Consider the following 18,303-nt stretch of genomic DNA (forward strand, 5'->3'; position numbering starts at 1 on the left):
TCGAACTATTGTTAAATTAAAATTTTAATTTTACCATTAAATTGGAGATATTGTAAAACAAAAAAAAAATTATTTCCATCTGTAAACCAAAACTGGTTGTATATGTAAACTGGTTTACGATATCTATGATGGCTTCCTCTTCCTTTTGGTGCCAAACTAAACTGAAGAACCGAGAGGGCCATGAAGACCACTCTCAAGTTATCACTGCAACCCAAATGGGTCATTTGGGGTATCTATGGAAGACATCCAAAATTACGAAACACCCAACTGGGTAACTTCCCAAACTTGTTACTTTATTTCATATATAATTTCAAAATTATTTGAAATTTCATAATCTCAACAGTTATTTGAAATATCATCTCAAGATTTATCTTTGCTCAAGCTCTCACAATTATAATACTTGATTTGACTTGTTGCAATTGGTCTCCTGTTGTTAATAATGCCACTCAACTTACTCTAGTACTCTGAGGTGTTTCTCAATAACATGGGCTTATTTATGTTTACTCACCTAGGAGAAGGTTTTGTCGAAAGTTTCATTGCTGTTCTGGTATCGAGATTTACTGCTTTATTTTTTCTTGATCCAAAGTCTTTAAAATTCTAATGGTTTCCTAATTTTGCTACTTTTTTTGTGCATACTTCTCAGATGGCTTTGTAAGTGCATTCACCGATTTAAAGTAACTATATAAGACATGCCATTCTTTTTTTCTATATTTAAAATAAAAACTTTTGACATAACTGACAAGGTATGAATTCTGTAAGCTACCTTGGCTCAACACATTGGAATATTCGACATCTTAGGCCGCATTCTTTTTTACTGTTTTCGTACACATGCTAGAGACCTGTGTTACGTTTCTCAGCATCTATTTTCAGAGGAAAATTAAATTTTTTCTTTGCTGCATTTAGAATTGTTCGAAAGCAGTATCGGATCAGAAGTTTTAAGGGGGGAGTTCTTAGATTGAAATTTATGAATATATCATTACAAGAGCTCCGAGAAGCACAGGATTGTTATTAAATGCAGTGATCATTGCACTACAGAGGAGGTAACTGCTAAGTTGAGCTTGTTGTCATCAGCCAGGAGAGGACCTTTATCGATGTTAAAGTGTTTACTCACCCCCCACGGCAGGTAGCTTCTCTACCGTCTACCTAATGTGTTTATATTTTTTGGATGTGTATGATGTATCTTGCCATTTTTAAATAAAAGATAAGTCAAATTTATTAATATAAACAAAAGACCCAGGAGTATTTATGCAGATCAAGACTGGTACATGATGGTATTTACTATTTATCTTGCTAATTGTACTCAAAAGTTTAACTGACTCCTTCCATCCAGAGCAGAGGTATGAAGCCTGCAATTGCGGAATTTGGTAATTTTGATGAGTGTGTGTATGTGGACGCACATGTGTATGTGTTGTTCCCTTGTTCTCTTTACGCAGGCGAATCACATATTCACTTCTCTCACATTGTGATATTATCACAGTTATGAATTTCATTTGGTGAATAGAGTTGTAGTTCAACCATGGAAACTTGTGCAGGCATAGACTCATTTTAGCTACACTCACAATTTGTTCTTGTGTTACGGTATGTGGCACATCTAAAGTCTGTTTATGGATTTGTACCATGATTTAGAAGTTGGTATGTTTAACTGTGACAATATTAACATTATCAAGCTTCTCAAACTATAGGAAGTCTGGATTATATTGTAATTTTTTTTTAGCTTCGGCCCACGAGTTAAAGTTAGTGCCCATAAAGGATTTGTGATGTTTCAATTGAATCTTTTGTACCACTAATAGTAATGATTATTAATTTGAAAATGAACAAGTTTTTCTTTATTATTTATCTCTTAGGAATATATTTTGTTTGATGCACATTTCGATTGTTATATATAATATTTTTTTTCTGGCTTGCCCTAGAATTCATCCTACCTCCGCCGCTGTCTACATTGATGAAATCGATGTCTTTATAAAAGTTCTCACGGGAAAAGCTGTCACCATTCCTATGCCTCTTCGATAAATCCAAGTTAGCCGATCCGAATAATTCTATCAATCCCTTTGTTTTGGTAAGCTCTTAAACATTCACTCGTTTTCCCCTTAGAGAAGCAAGCTAGGTACAGGGTATTTATTTATATTCTTCTTAAACAAATGTAATTTGTTTCAAAACTCACCCGGACTCATCTAGCCTTTTGATATATGCGACAGATCTTTTAGGGCTCAATTTCATTTATGCTAGTTACTTAAAGTTTTGCTATATGCCTATATCTAATTAAACTGTGAATTGGGGAACAAATTATCTGCTCCATTTAATCTTATAAACTTGTTTACACTTTTTGCTTTAAAACTGTGAACTATATGATGCTCAATGTATGCTAAAATGTTCTACAATGCATTTGTCTTCTTTTTAGTTTTTCTTTTATTGCTATTCTTGTCTAGAAACATTCTGGGATAGGGAATATATAGCTAATGTATGTATGTTACTCTGTTGGACAGGAATTTTCCTCTATACAGAGATTAGATGGAATCAATAGTCGAAAGGGTTAATCAGGAGACTGATACAAACAATAATCAGGATATTGATATAAGCAATATTCTTCCTGAGGCAGTCTTCAGTAATATAGTATCTTGTCTACCAGTGAAGGAAGCTGCAAGAACAAGTGTTTTGGTAAAAAGGTGGAAACATGCTTGGAAGTATGTGACGCGTCTTGATCTAGATCCAGAAAGCATTAAAAAACCATATGAAAAGTGTGTCAGAGGAGATTCACAAGAAGGTCAGAAGCTCACTCCTACTAGGGGCTCAAGGGAAGAGATAGAACGTTGCACAAGGTCCTACACCTCCATCATCCGCTCCATACAAAATGAAATTACTAACTGCCAAATTGTTCATTTTCCTATCAATGTAGATGACGGAGATTTAAAACAATGGGTCAAGGAGCTTCTCATGAAAAAAAAATTAACAGCGCTTTCTCTTAAATGTTATGATAATTCAATCACTGACGGAGAAAAATCTTTAAAATCTTTGAAATTAAACCCTGGTATTTTCAGTTCTGTAGTGTGTCTTGAACTGACTTGGTACAGACTCTTCAACACCTCTCCCTTCCAAAGTTGTGAAAAGCTTCGAATTCTGAAACTGAGCAGTTTGGTACTAGGTAGCAAGTCTATTAAGAAAATATTCTCTCTCTGCAAGAGTCTTGAGGAATTTAGCATGTTTGATTGTCACGGATTCTCAGAATTGAAATTCTTTAGTCGAAATCTCAAGTTTCTAGAGCTGCGGTGCTTGCATCTTAAAAACATCAACATCTCTTTTAAAGCTCTCACGACCCTGATACTCGATCGGATATCTTGCAGATGGTCTTCTGTTATCATCAATCAATGCACCAAGTGTTACCGATTTGCAAGCTTATTGTAACCTTGACATTGTAGGTGTTCGGAAAATATTACTGACATGTAAAAAACTCTTAAACACCTCTACCTTCCAAAGTTGTAAAAAGCTTCAAATTCTGAAACTGAGCAGAATGGGACTCGGTAGAGAGTCTTTCACCGAAGTATTCTCTCTTTGCAAGAATCTCGAGGAATTTAGCATGGTTCATTGTCCAATCTCTGAATTGGAAATCTCTAGTCAAAATCTCAAGATTCTAGAGCTGCGGTGCATGCATCTTAAAAACATCATCATCTCTGCTGAAGCTCTCTCGACCCTGATACTGTATCAGATATCTTGCAAATGGTCTTCTGTGGTCATTGATACACCGAGAGTTACAGATTTACAAGCTTACTGTAATGTTGAAGGCGTCGGTGGAAAATTTAAGGAGATGTATCTGAGTCAGGAAAAGCTTCTTGAACATTGCACCGGTTTTCTGGTAAAAAGGTTTTTTCGTTTAATTTTCTTTGATCAAAACTCCTAAAAGAATCCAACAGATTGTATGTCTTTACTGTTTTTTCAGTCCTGCCATGAACGTTCCCTTCCTCTATATTCTTCTCAAATGGGATATGTAAGTGCATTCCGAAATTTGCAAGAGTTGTCGACATCTTTGGATTTGAATGGCATAAGACATACAATTCTTTTGTCGTACATATTCCGAGTGTGCTCTCAGTTGAAAAGGCTTGACATAACTGTGGAGGTATGTTTCCTGTAAGATACCTTGATGTAAGACAGATATCTCAGGTAGGGTGTTTTGAAATATTCAGTGTCTTGACTACATTATTTTCCGCTGTTCCCCTACACAGGTTAGAGACCCGTGTAAGGTTGGAAACTTATACTATCCCGAGCATTTGTTTTGGGAGAAGAAAGAGAGTTTTGACTGTATTTCAAATTGTTTAAGAGCTGTGTCCATTCAGAACTTCAGGGGAGAAGTTCTTGAAATGGAATTCGTAAGGTATGTCATTACTAGAGCTCAAAGGATGCGTCGAGTTACTGTTAGATGTGCCGATGATTGCACTGCAGAAGAGGTAACTGCAACAAGGAACTTGTTGTTGTTTCCCAAAAGCTCTATGGATGTTTCAGTAATCATTGAGCCCCCTACTCCCACAGCAGGTTGGTTCCTTACCTTTCTACCTAATTTGTTTATCTTTGTATTATATGTATGAATACGTCTGAAAATTATATAAGACGAGTCAGATTTATTTTAATTTTTTTCCTGACAAAAAAAGACGATTCAGATTTTGATTCAACATAAACATGAGAATTTAGGTGTATTTACACCAGTACGTGCTGGTCTTACTATTCCCCCAGCTGATAGTATCATGCTGTAGGTGGAGCCACACATAGTCCAGGCAATAGCACCGCCAACTAAAATGGTTACTATAGTTTATGATGTGTGATTTGGATCATATGTTTTAATCGAAAAGGGAGCTCACTGGTACAATTCATACCCCTTTTTATCCACTGTTTACATAGATTTCGTTTTTACTTGTATATCTTGTTATTTTGGATCTGAAGTTTTCTCGTTGTAGCACCTCTTTTCATACTTAACTTGTTAATTTTCATGTTTATAAGTTATTTTAACTACAACTTCTAACATCAATACTACATGTAAATACTAGCTGTCCATTTTATTATAAACATTTGAGAAAGTATTCATGTAGAATATGTTCTAATATATAAACTCCGTTTTTTGGTTTGATATCTATACTATAATATAATAACCGGAATGAGGTATATTTTGGTTCAACGGTTATTCCCTTATTTTCGGTTATTAAATATAAAAATAAATAGTGTTGTACACATGCTAACTACTAAATTGCTAAATTACTAGATATAGTCTTCTTATCCCGCTAAACTACAACCAAAATTTATCCTACTAAACTACGATCGCAGCTTCTTCCTAATTCTTTTATTTTTTATTATAAATCTATAATTATTATATATTTATATAAATATATTAATATTAATATATGATTAGATAAATAAATTTAAAATTTATTTAAATATAAACGGAAGCACGGGATTTAAGCTAATGTATATTAATAACACATTAGATATTAAAATATGCAAGTGTTTGTGAATACACCTTTTGACACGTGACAACCATTCAGTAGAATTTCTTATAGGAAAAATGAATTAATTTTTTTTTGCATTTTCCCCTTTTACTACCCTTTCGAAAAAAATAACAAGCGTGGGCATAAAACCGCAACCCCTTCCCCTGGACAAATTGGATGCAAGTGCCTTAAAAATGTTAATCTGCATGTATGTTTGTACTTCAAGGATCTCGTAAATAGACAGTAATTTAGTGGATAGTGGATGGTATGCATCTAATGTATAAGATGAACATTCTGGTTGAAGATGTCTTGTATATTTTAGATCAAGTAAATGATTCTGACATGCTGGCAGACTTTTAGTAGTTGAATATCTGGAGTTATGTTTGCAGATGTTTAATACCTCAGTCATGGCGCAGTACCTTTTTGTATATAATTTACCCTATATTCCTTTGATCAGGAGAAGTTGCATTGCCTCCAAAAAAAAGACGGATGAGTCATGTAGTTGTTGCCCAAGCTCCATCTTGATTGATTTTCTGCCAACTGATGAACCTAAGATCATTGCTTCTACTCTTTACTCGGTTGTAGTCAATCTTGTGGCTGCAAATGGAAGACACTGTTGATCTATGTTTTGAGTTTACCTTTAAGACCTTATATATGGACGGTTGTGGTGAAGTAGAATCTCTAGACTCGACTAGTTTTCTTTCAAATGTTTTTATCTGGCACTATTCTAGTGCGCAGACTGCAATTTCTTGAATATTTGGCTGCCGTTTGGCTTTTACAGACTTGGTTTGTCTTTATTTGTCAAATGATTTGGTTTGTTTTCTGCTAATTGCTTTCTTTTTCTCCAATCCCATTCCCGCACCCCCAAACATATGTGATCATTGCAAACACATTCTAGGCTCCTGTTAGTGCAGACTGTGGACTTGAACCAGAGACCTCGCCCGTGAAGTAAATCATCGCACCTACGGTCCAACCAATTGGGAAAGAATCAATAGATTCCTTTTCGGGAGAATCAACAAGTCTTGATCAAAATATTAATACCACTCATTACCTATTTGTGTTCCGTGTAATCCGTGAGGATACAAGAATTTAATTTCATTAGGAAAAAAAACTTTACATGTACAAGTGGTTTTGAGATGTACACTACTACTATACAATTGTGTGAAGGCCAATATACATGACATTTGAGCTGCCAAAAAGGGATGTTAATTTACCAGTAGTGATGAATTAAACCTCTGTAATGGTTGGTAAATGAGGTCTCCTTGAGTGGTGTTGATGTGAGTGGAAGTCATCGTTATGCATGCTTACATTAATCAAATGAGCTAACACTTGTATATTTGTCGTTGATTCTCTGAGCAACTCTTCAAGTTGCTTTCTCGTAATCTTCAACTTAACTTGTGTTGTCTTTTTCATGTTTTCTGTGAAAATATCATTATTTGCTGATGTTCCTGCACTATTCACACTAATCTCCTCACTACCTGGAACAGCCTTGTTTACTATTTTCTAAGCATCATTTGAAGCACTAGTACTCTTGTGCCCTTCTTTAAACAATATTTTATTGTAGTTGTGGCAGGAGTCTTCTTTTAGACTATGGCCCGTTTGTGGGTTCAAAAAAAATAGTAACTTAAAACTAAAGTTGAAAAGTGTAATATAAGTGATATAATATTTTAAATTATAAGTTACTAGCATAAACCCGTGCATTTTAGTAGGACTAGTAATATAGTCCGTGCTTCGCACACGGGAATTTCTTATAATATAAAAAAAAATTTAAAATTTTTTTTAGTGCAATATCGTAAAATTTATCATACCTTTGTATTGTTTAAAAAAATGCAAAGATTGGCAGAGGTGTCTGATACTTGAATTAGTATATTGAAACACATAATTATATTTAATTATTTACGATTATAAAAATGTACATGGAGTAAATTTTAAATTTGTTAAAAATAATTTTAAATTAATTATGTTAGTGAAATTACATCAATAAAATAAATTGTGCGTGCATTACTGTATAATAATTGAAAGACATAAAATTGATAAATTGCTAATAAATATAAATAAAATTTATAATGTTTTATGAATTCCCACCACAAATATTCAATGAACCGGTTAAAAGATCCAATATCCAATACCACTACACATTTAAAAATACTAAGGTCTTGATATTTTATCGAATATATTGGAAATTTTAAATCCTTAAGATATTCGATTATGACTAATAATTTCACTCGGCAAAAAGCGGTCCATCAAATCCTTTAAATTCAAGACTGAAACAAAAAACATGATAAGATATTAACAAAAAAAATGTATAAACAATATAATTGTAATTTAAAAGTAAAACTAAATAAATTAAGTTAATATATTTAATATTTAATATTAATCTAACATAACTTATAATAAAAACACATTTCTCTCATTATTATTACCACCTCCAAATCAGGATTAAGATATATCTTAATGCAGGGAAATTATTGCTATTAAGGCTTTTAAAAATATAAAAGTTCAATAATTGTTAATAAGCTATAAATTATTATGTTAAAAATATGAAATAAAAGTAATAATATTAACATTATGTCATTTAACGATGACCTTGTACAAAATCACAACTACAGGAGTTCTTGGTCAAAAACATGATTCATAATCTTTAATTGTTTTTTACTACATTAATTGATTGATATGAAAAGATGAAATTGTAATGATTTATGATTGATAGATATGGATACAAAAGGAAGGAAAAGTTGATAAGCGATACCTAGGTAATTTTAAACTTTCCTTTAGTTAGTTTGTAGAAAGAAGTTAAAACAATTATTTCTTTTATTTTATATTGCTGATAAATTATACAAATGATTATTGAGAATCCGAGTAAAAATATTTTAAAAATAAAAGCGTATCCGGAAAATCAGTTTATCAGTTTTAATTTTTTTTTAATTTAACTTTGGAAACAAACACATGTTTTCAAGGAAGCATGTAAATTACAAATTTCGTTATTCTAGATCTTATTTTTTAAAAATTTGAAATGATATCGATTGATTCATTACAAATCTTCATGAAGTTTTTCCAGTGATTCTACAAAATCATATAAAGATTTAAGTAAGCTAAATATATGAAAAATGTATTGTTCATAAATATATTGGTTGTCTTATTTTACCAAAAACTGTCCAATATGTTAAAAAAAATCTATATATATATATATATATATCGATCTTGGTCAAATCTTCATAAAGATATTCATTTAATTAGATTGAAAATCATTGCAACAATTAACTAAGCTGCATAAATTCGAAAGATACAATGTAAAATAATCCTACAAAAACCAAGATGCATTGTAAAATGATCTTAGATTATAAGTTTTATTAATATAAAATATCATTGTATCGGCTCTTGTTGCAAATCACAGTTTAGCACTGTACCATCTCTCTCTCGTGCAAAAATGATGAAGGTTAGTTTGTACTTAGGTTGAAAGTACAAAAACACATATATTCTACATCACCACTTTTGGAGAGTTATAGTATAATGTGTTGTGTATTATTATTTGTAATTTAATATGATTTACATAACAATCTTTTGCTAAGTAATGTCAAATTATTTTATTATTTATAATTTATACATTGCTTGTGATATTTAACCTCTACATTATACTCCAAGTTGATGTTTGGATGAATAAAAAGTTAGTCTAGTTAGCCTAGTTCTGACATATTTTTTGAAAATTACGTAATGATTTCAATATTATCAAATTTTGCAAGGTCGCTTATCAAGCACAGAAGAAGGCCTTAAAGCTAAGAGGAAAAGCTTCTTAGTCGGAATTTGTGAACATAACTCTTTTGGTTCATTGGTATGTAATACAATACTCAATATAGAGTCGTTGGCAATTAATATAAATGTGAAATTGATCGTTTACGTATATATTGATGACAGAGAGTACCAAAACCATTCGCCATGGAATTTTTTGCCAAACTTCCTCGACAAATCTTTCTTATTTGCAGAGGAGGAATTAATTGTGAAGGATTTTATGATAGTGATAATAAAAAATTACTTGGATTTGAAAATTTTATGAAAAGCCTTAATATCCGACAAATGTATACGGTATTGTTGAATTATATTGGAGGTGAAAATTTCTTTATTGAGATATATAATTTATCTGGTCTGGAAATAGATTATTCTGGTTGTGATTCACAAAATTTTGTGAATATACCTAATAATATAAAAGAAAAAGAGTTCATTATCGATTTGGATGATTTGGAGGATGAAAATGCGAGGATGCAGTATTTTTTTAGCGTACTTGGAAGGGAATTAAGTTTTTACGAACATACCATCCTCCCATCTGATATTGGCCCATGGATAAGTAAAATGGTTGGTTGATACATAAATGTTTTCTTATATTTTTTGTGTTATAAATGTTTAACTTTTTGATTATTTTACAGATACGGCTACTTCCGAAAAAAATGTCAGAATTATATGGACAATGGAAAGACGGGGACACAATACAATTGTGTTTTCTGTATAAAATCTGGGAAGTTAAAATTGAAAAATCCCACAGTGATTGTTATTTTGGTAATGGATGGAAACAAATCGTGAGATATAGTAGAGTTGAAATATTTGATATTCTTGTGTTCGATTCACTTGTTTCATTGAACGAACACCTGGTTAATATTTGTCTGTTCAAAAGTGATGATATTCGACCACATGAAATGTCATTAGGTAATTTTTGGCCTTTTGTGCTTTATTAGTAATAATAATATTCATTATATGAGAATAGATGATTAATGCTACATCTATGATTCTTTTTAAGTATATATCTTTTGAACAGGAACTAAAGATAGGACTGCATCTTTTTTACATGTAATGCACTTGCATACGTGGCATTATAAAGAAATTGTAAGCTGACTTGGTACATACATTAATTTTTTAGTTTACTATTTCAAAAATATGTACCACAATGTCTTCTAAACTATTGTTACCTAACAGATTCCACCAATGCTGGTTCGTCTATTTTATGGTCATATGCTTTCTAACGCGAATACAGTACGTTGCGGAGATACTATTTTTCCAGTATCATATAAAAAAGACACAGGGTATTGGAAAAGTGGGAAAATCTTCAAGCAATATAGTCTACAGAGACGTGATACCTTTTTAATCACGATTGATGGAAATCATGAAGCCAGGATGAGAATTTATAGGAGCGATGAGATGGAGGTGGAATATGATTTAATATCTTCGAGACCTGATATTATACCCGGGCATTGGTTTATGAAAGATATGCGGAAAAAAGATTATTCAACTACTTTTTAAGTTTTTACAAAATTTAATATATCATTATAATAATATAATGAAGCATAATGTATCTTATTACTATATTTTCAAACGTGGATGACATAGATTACACAAAAATAATATCAGAAGAAGGAGAAGAACTAAATAATGATATTATCATCTACTGATATTAATCATTATCGTGTCTTTTGAAATATATGTTTTAAAACTAATTTTATGATCTCACTCTGTTCTCTCCATCGTGAATATAACATCGAATGAATGGTTCCCCAAGCATGGAAAATATCATATTCTTACTATTATGTCAGCTGACCATACTTTGCAAGTGTTCGTCAACGGAAAACCGAAAATGCCATGATCACCCTATGCATTCAGAGCAAAGATCCAGGCGAAAATGGACATTTACCTCTCCTAAAAAAGAAACAAATGGGTGTAATTAGAATTCAGGTTTATCACTGAACTATATAACAGAAAAATGTCAAGGTTATCACTTTTATATGTGATAAAATAATAACAAACTGCTTACCAATTTTATTTTCTTGCTGGTAGACCTAGCGGATCCTGGAGTATGTCCATGGTCTGTAATTTCTACCACATCAGACTGTAAAAAATATAGTCACTGAATCATCAATTGTGAATGATATGAGATACAAAAAATAAATAGTTTAAGGATCATATGATGAAATCTGAGCATTACAATAAGACTTATATTTACTGAGTTTGAAATTTCAGAGGCCATCAACCGACACTCTCCTCCACATTATTAACTTTCACTTTGTATAGGAAAATCATCTAAAAAATGATTAACATATGATGAATAAAATTGTCTGGAGGCAGTAGAAAAAAAATAAACTCAAATTTCTATACATATGTAGTAAGTAAAATTTTGTAAAGAAAATAATTAATTAATACCTTCAAAAAATCAGTTGCAGTTTTCTCACTAAGTTCTTTTAGCGTGATAGTATGAATAGTATGATAAATTGACCCTTCAAATTGAGTTTATGATATAGCTTTTCTCGAAGGAACGCAACCTTCTTCACGGAGTCTAATTCGAGAAATGAAGTACATGTAATAATTTTGGTATTGAGAATAAATACATACAAAAGTGCCATAATTACTCAAATGTGAACTTCTGTCTCATCTCAAAAACGACATCATGGTCCAGGTTTAGATCAATTTTGGAGCAGGTATAGTGCTAATCTGAACAGAGGCTGCAACCAAAAAAATTTGAAAATTAAGCTTCATTGTTGCAATATTTTTTATAGTTTTATTAATAAAGAGGTTAGTTCATTAAAAATTAACTAACTATGAAAAATCTTAAGTTTGGTAGTGGTCAATATGACAATCACTCGCTCTTCTTTTGGAATCTCTTTATTACGTGCATCAATTGCAATTGCAAGATTACCCTACACGATAACTTTGAAGGAATGCCTAGAATAAAATAATAGATTAAGTAATAGTAAACATACAATATGAAAAGTAATATTAAATAAATGTACACAAATAATAATCATAATGAACCAAAAAAATTAATACCTTCTATCAGTAATATGAAAATGGACAATGTCCCTTTGACCAAACTTAGTATCAATCTTGGAAAGCTCCTCAAAACTCTTTAATACTCCCATAACATCTGCAATCAATCTTGACGTTAGACACTTTACGTGAAAAAAAATTACTTGAAAATTTAAAAAAAGGAATGTGTTCTCAAAACCTGTTCAAATTCTGGAAATTCTGTACCACCGTTTGTTTGTGCAACAACAAATAATTCACTCAGATCCACAAATTCAAATTTTTGGGTAGATATCATAACATCATCATCATCAACAGGATCTACAGTTGTCGTATGTGATAAATTAATTATTAACCTAGAGGAAACAGGTTTTAGTGTTCCAAGAGCTTTTTTGGTGTAAAAATTAGAAAACACGTATACGCCACCCTCCACTATCTTATCAAAATGCATTTTTCCAGTAATCTGGATATATGTAAGCATGTACATGACAATCCTACATAAACAAACAATGGTGAAGAAGTGGTAAACATAGCAAACATTTTATAAACCGATTGATATTTAAATATATGTAACTATTATAAGTAAAAAAAATATAGATTTTACACTATCATCCAGCAGAATGAGGTTATATCTCTTGATGACATCGATTGCGGTAGAAGAGTTTGGAACCAAATGCCACATTCGAGTTACTCTTGCTTTAATTTTTCAGGTGGTTCTAGAGAGGTCGAAAGAAGATAGTTGATCGAACATTGTTGCTAAAAATCTGGAAAATAGTGTATTCAACGAATTAGTTCGAATCAATTCAACTTTTAACTACATGATAGATACATAAAAAACTATAAGAAAATAGAAAATCAGAAATAGTTGAGTATTATTACGTTTGTGTAGTGGTTGCTAACTGTTAGTAGGAAGATGTGATTTTGTGTGAAAGGATGAACATGGTTTATATATGTGATTGAGACATAATTAGTGGAAGGAATTGATGTATGTATAGAAAAATCAGCACTTAACAATTGTTTTCATGATTCAAATAATAAATTAGTGATTTTCTAATCATAAAAGAATCAATTATAGCATAAATTATGGACATGTATGATATTATTTGGATTATTGATTTTGTAAATCATAAAAAGAATCAATTAGAACTATATCTATATTTTTGGAGGGTGTAATTTGCTAATAAATAATTTATATGACTATTTACTCTTATTAAGGAGAGGAAAATAGAGAAGGCCATTTTAAGTAAATTGTAAAAAGTTAGTGCTAGTAAGTATTAAGAATATATTGAAAATTCTGTATGATACATACTATAAATTGTATGTATGATGTGGCGTGCAACAAATTGTGCGATGAAGAATTATGTTTACAAAGAAGAATCAAAGAAGAATCGGCAGAATCATGTAGCTCTACAATCAAGGAAATTGAAATACATTCGATGATAATTGTGATCAGACAATTCTTTTATTCTTTGCAGAATAACTGTGATTGCTGTCATATTGGTAGTTACCATGTTGAATTAATTCAAATATGCTGGATAGTAAATATGGAGTATCCGGAACCCATGAATAGTGAATATGGAGTATCCGCTAAATATAGTATTGTTTGTATTGATAAATTGAAATCGGATAAATACATGGGTTGTAACTGGGTTGGATTATTAAAATGGATCATGTATTTGAATTTTGTATGACCAAAAAGGGTAAATAAATGATTAAGGAGAGAAAAATAGAGAATGGCATTTTAAGTAAATTGTAAAAGTTAGTGCTAGTAAACATTAAGAATATATTGATAAGTATATTATATTTAGTAGTAGTTTAATAATTTAGTATTTTATTAGATATATGACACTATTTATCTATTTTGTAATAATCAAAATTAGGGAATTATCGTTGAACCAAACCGTTGAACCAAATTATCTCTATTCCGGCTATTATAATATAGTATAGATTTAGCTGTTTGGATAATTTTATACTTATAAATTGATAATGTGTTTAGTAAATCATAACTTATAAATTTTTTTATAACAAAATAAAATATAAATTACAAATTACATGAATTAAAAAATTTAATACATGAATATAAAATAATAAAAAATAATAATAATAAATTTGGGATAAAATAATATAATATACACTATTCATCTAAAAAAAAATAAAACTATACTACTAAAACGGGCTAAAACATAATTAAAACCAAAAGATAACTAATCACCATTTAAAAATGTTAAATAAACAAATTTCATATTTTAAAATTTCATCAAATTAAATTTGGAAAAATTATATAATATATTAAAAATATTCTATGTAATTAATCGTATGATGAAAAAGAGTGAAATTTGAATTTTTTAATCAAATTATGAAGAAACGAAAATAAGAAAATGAGAAAGTATAACTCTATAACTTTCTCCTTATGGCAACAAAACAACCAAGCCTTCTCCTTCTTTAGCCAAATGTTAAGCAAAAAATATTACTGAACATTCTCTCCATTTAAGCCGAACAAAGCGTTTCCCATTACCACGGATATGCCCGTGCTATGCACCGGGATAAACTATTATCGTTTAATTTTATGAAATTTGTTAAATTTCGTTCTTCTTAGAAATAAAAAAGTAGATGTTATATTTTATCTTAAATTCAACATATATAATTTTGAAACTTTTCCTTCTAACATTTTATACAATTTGGAGTGTCTTAACTCTTAAATGTTAACCTTTTTATTCTCACATTTTCAGTAGGTAACGTTATTATATTTAGTGCAAAATATCGGCTAATCATTTTTTAAATTAAAAATAAAAAACACATACAGAAAAGAGTGTGTTGAATACAATTTGTTGCAATAATTTGTTTAAAAAATGAGAAGAAAACAAAATTATGTTTATGTTAAATTATAATTTATTTTTATGTTTCAAAGACAAAGTTTTTAATAAATGAAAAAAAGATAATAGACTCAAAAAATTCATAAGATCAAAGAAAAGCTCAAACAAAACAGATAATCTTAACTTTGGGATTAACTATTTTATTTAATTTTGTTAAACATTTTTAAATTAAGTTTTTTTTTGAAATTTAAAAAGTAGACAATATATTTTATCGTAAATAAATATTTTTTAGACTGTTAAAAACGCGAATTGTGTTTGTTTTGAATCTTTTTGTTCTCGCGTTGTAAACACACAATATTATTATATTTAGTACGAAACGTTGTCTAATTTATTTAATAATCAGAAAATACATATATTAAAGAGTATAGTAATATGACCATTCTACGCATCAAATTATTTTTAATTATTTTAATATTATAAAAGTTAATTAAAAAATAAATAAAATTTAATGTTTAAATATATAAAAAGTGAAACCAAGTAGTGCATATTTTTAGTTTTTATATTTCACAAATATTAAATTAATTTAAAAATTAATAAAAAAAGTTATTGTTAAATTTTAACAAATTGCTTCCATTTTTTGGCACATGCTTAATTTAAGATCCGACTTCTAGGAGCATTCAATTTAGCATATTCGGTGAATTTTTGTCCAGGTCCTCCCTTCTTCGGGGTTGAATTAGCGTTTTGCTCAGTTCTAGGATACTTGTCTTTAACATTATATTCTAGATCAGTCTTTCTTTTTTGGTACACGCTTAATTTATCTAATTACCCCTACTTATTATTTTCTTATATTCTAATTTATAATAAGAATAATAGATAGAATATATGTCTAAATATCAATTACTGCAACTACGTGATACGAGGTATTTCAAATTACTAAATATATATAAGTAATCTTCGTAAAGGATAAAGACTTATTTGATGAGATATATATACACTATAAAGAAAAGCTAAATATTTGAAATCAGTGTTGTTGATCAAGTTCCATTGAGCCATCTAAGTAGCCATGTGCTATCAATTTAATATGAGTCGTTAGATCTTCAAATAAATTGATCATTTTTGTTGGATCTAAAATAAATAGTTATTTAATAACTAACAATAAGTAGTTATTATAAATTAAATAGAGTATCCTACCCTTTCAATGATTTAAACAAAAAAGAAGTAAGTATCCTAAACTGAATAAAATAATAATGCAAAATTCGTTTTTTTTTTCCATCAAATTTTGGATCATACTTTTTGGAAAAAAAATTAAACCATTACTGAATTAAACATTAATTCGTGAGTTCCACGTCGGTTGTAAAATCATCAAAATCAGATTTATATAACTTTATGCCGAAATAAAATCAAACGAAACTCGGTATTTTTTTTTCTTTGTTTGACCTTTATTTTGATATTTTAATTATTTAAAATTAATAAACATTTGTTAAATAAAAAGAAAAACATTTGTGCATTACACCCCGAAATATTAAAAATTTGGTAATCGATTAGTCGATACTGTATTTGCGTTTGAACAGTAATTGGGTTATATCACATATCCATGTTGTTCATGATAATTTTTTTCAAAACTTAAATAAAGAGCGTTTGTATGTCGGTGTAATGGTATTGAAACACGACAAAATACTATACACTATTTATCTTGACTAAAAAAAATTATACCATTGATCGAGATTAAAATAAATTTTAAATTAAACTAAGTATAATCAGTTGAATTATGTTGGTATAAAGGATTTCGGGGTAAAACAAAATTATAACTACTATTGATTCGGCTAAAATAATTATATTATTGAACTGGTAATTCGTTGATCTAGAAAAATAGCATCAGGATAAAAAAAATATTTACTATTCATTTAGACTATTTTTTTTATAAATCCACGGTAAAATAGAATTAAAATCAAAACAAAATTCGAAAATGTAAAATAAAATAATATACACTATTCGTGTGAGTTAAACAAAAGTATATATTCAGCAGGTTTTAAACAATATTAAAATCAAACTAAATATAATTAGTTGTATTTGATTAGTATAAAGAGTCTCGGGATTAAACAAATTAAATAAAACTAAATGTGATTAGTATAATATTGAACAAGATAAATTTTATTGTTTAAATTAAAAATAATTATATTTCATAATCATATCTAATTAACAATAATACAATATTTTTAAATAGTAGTATTATTTTACTCAAATTTAAATACCTTAAAATAATCAAATTACGTCCTTATTATATAATATGCATACGAGTGATTTTATCCAATTTTTTTGTATGCATGATCCATGTACTATCAATTTAAATTTTAAAAATGATGTGATATAAAAAAATCCGTGCATCGCACGTGTTCTGAGCTAATACTATATTATAATTTACGAAATATTAAAAATTTGGTTGGTCAGGCTCAGTGTACTCTGAAGGATCTTTAGGAGCATAATGAGCTGGAATGATCATATCTCTATCTGTAGATTCCTCAATTCTTACCATATGAGTGAAAGACTCATTCTTGAGAATCTGAATATATAATAGATTGGCCATCCTGATAAACGACAACATTTTCTTCTTCCAAAGAGTGTAGTTAATTTTTTATCAAAAGTAGGAATTTTGATGCTACTGATTTTCTGTATATTCATTTTTCCAAGATCTTAAATCTGTTTGATTTCAAATTTTGCTCGGATACCACTTGTTAGGTAATGAATTACACATAGAGGGGGTGAATGTGTTTTTATGTTTTTATGTTTTTCTTGAAGTATTTATGGTTTGAACAAAGTAAATATAATTCTTGCAGTGATATGTGTTACTACTGAATTTAGGCAGGCAATAATACTGAACACGGATCTTTTAAAACTCACCCAATTTTATATTAAAATTAAGAATGTTTTGTTACAAAATTTCTAGGCTCTTTGTTAATAAAGAGTTTAGCTTCTTTCTTGAGAGAATACAAGATTTATAATCTAAATTGTTACTTCTAACAAAATACCAGTGTTAACTTAATATCTCAGTTAACTCCTATATTTCATAGCATAGGAGTTAACTAACCGATCAAATGAAATCATATTTCACCTATAATAAAAGTGGGAGTCTTGAATAATAATGGTTTATGAGGATGATTTGATATTGTTTTTTTGATATCATTTTTTAATTTTTTTCTTGATTTATTAATTTTTTTGTTATATTATATATTTAATATTAGGCCAAG

The 18,303-nt window shown here is 29.5% G+C and overlaps 1 protein-coding gene across 4 annotated transcripts; it reads left to right on the forward strand.

The window, feature by feature from the left end:
- The first annotated feature begins 112 nt into the window (after window positions 1-112).
- On the forward strand, window positions 113-6,288 carry LOC141721302 (uncharacterized). 4 transcript variants are annotated; one of them, XR_012574685.1, is made up of 8 exons: window positions 113-271; window positions 904-1,123; window positions 1,911-2,056; window positions 2,484-3,847; window positions 3,932-4,108; window positions 4,215-4,521; window positions 4,740-4,846; window positions 5,923-6,288. XR_012574685.1 is itself a non-coding variant. In XM_074524152.1 (7 exons), exons 4-7 carry the CDS (start codon window positions 3,506-3,508, stop codon window positions 5,988-5,990), a joined length of 894 nt encoding a protein of 297 aa, XP_074380253.1. In that variant the 5' UTR covers window positions 113-271; window positions 904-1,578; window positions 1,911-2,056; window positions 2,484-3,505; the 3' UTR covers window positions 5,991-6,288. The 4 variants fall into 4 exon arrangements, 3 of the variants coding, with proteins under 3 accessions (XP_074380253.1, XP_074380252.1, XP_074380254.1); XM_074524152.1 differs by lacking the exon at window positions 4,740-4,846 and having other exon boundaries at window positions 904-1,578; XM_074524151.1 differs by lacking the exon at window positions 4,740-4,846.
- Window positions 6,289-18,303: the final 12,015 nt, after the last annotated feature.

Source organism: Apium graveolens, chromosome 4 (genome assembly GCF_009905375.1).
Source record: "Apium graveolens cultivar Ventura chromosome 4, ASM990537v1, whole genome shotgun sequence".
Taxonomy (NCBI): domain Eukaryota; kingdom Viridiplantae; phylum Streptophyta; class Magnoliopsida; order Apiales; family Apiaceae; genus Apium; species Apium graveolens.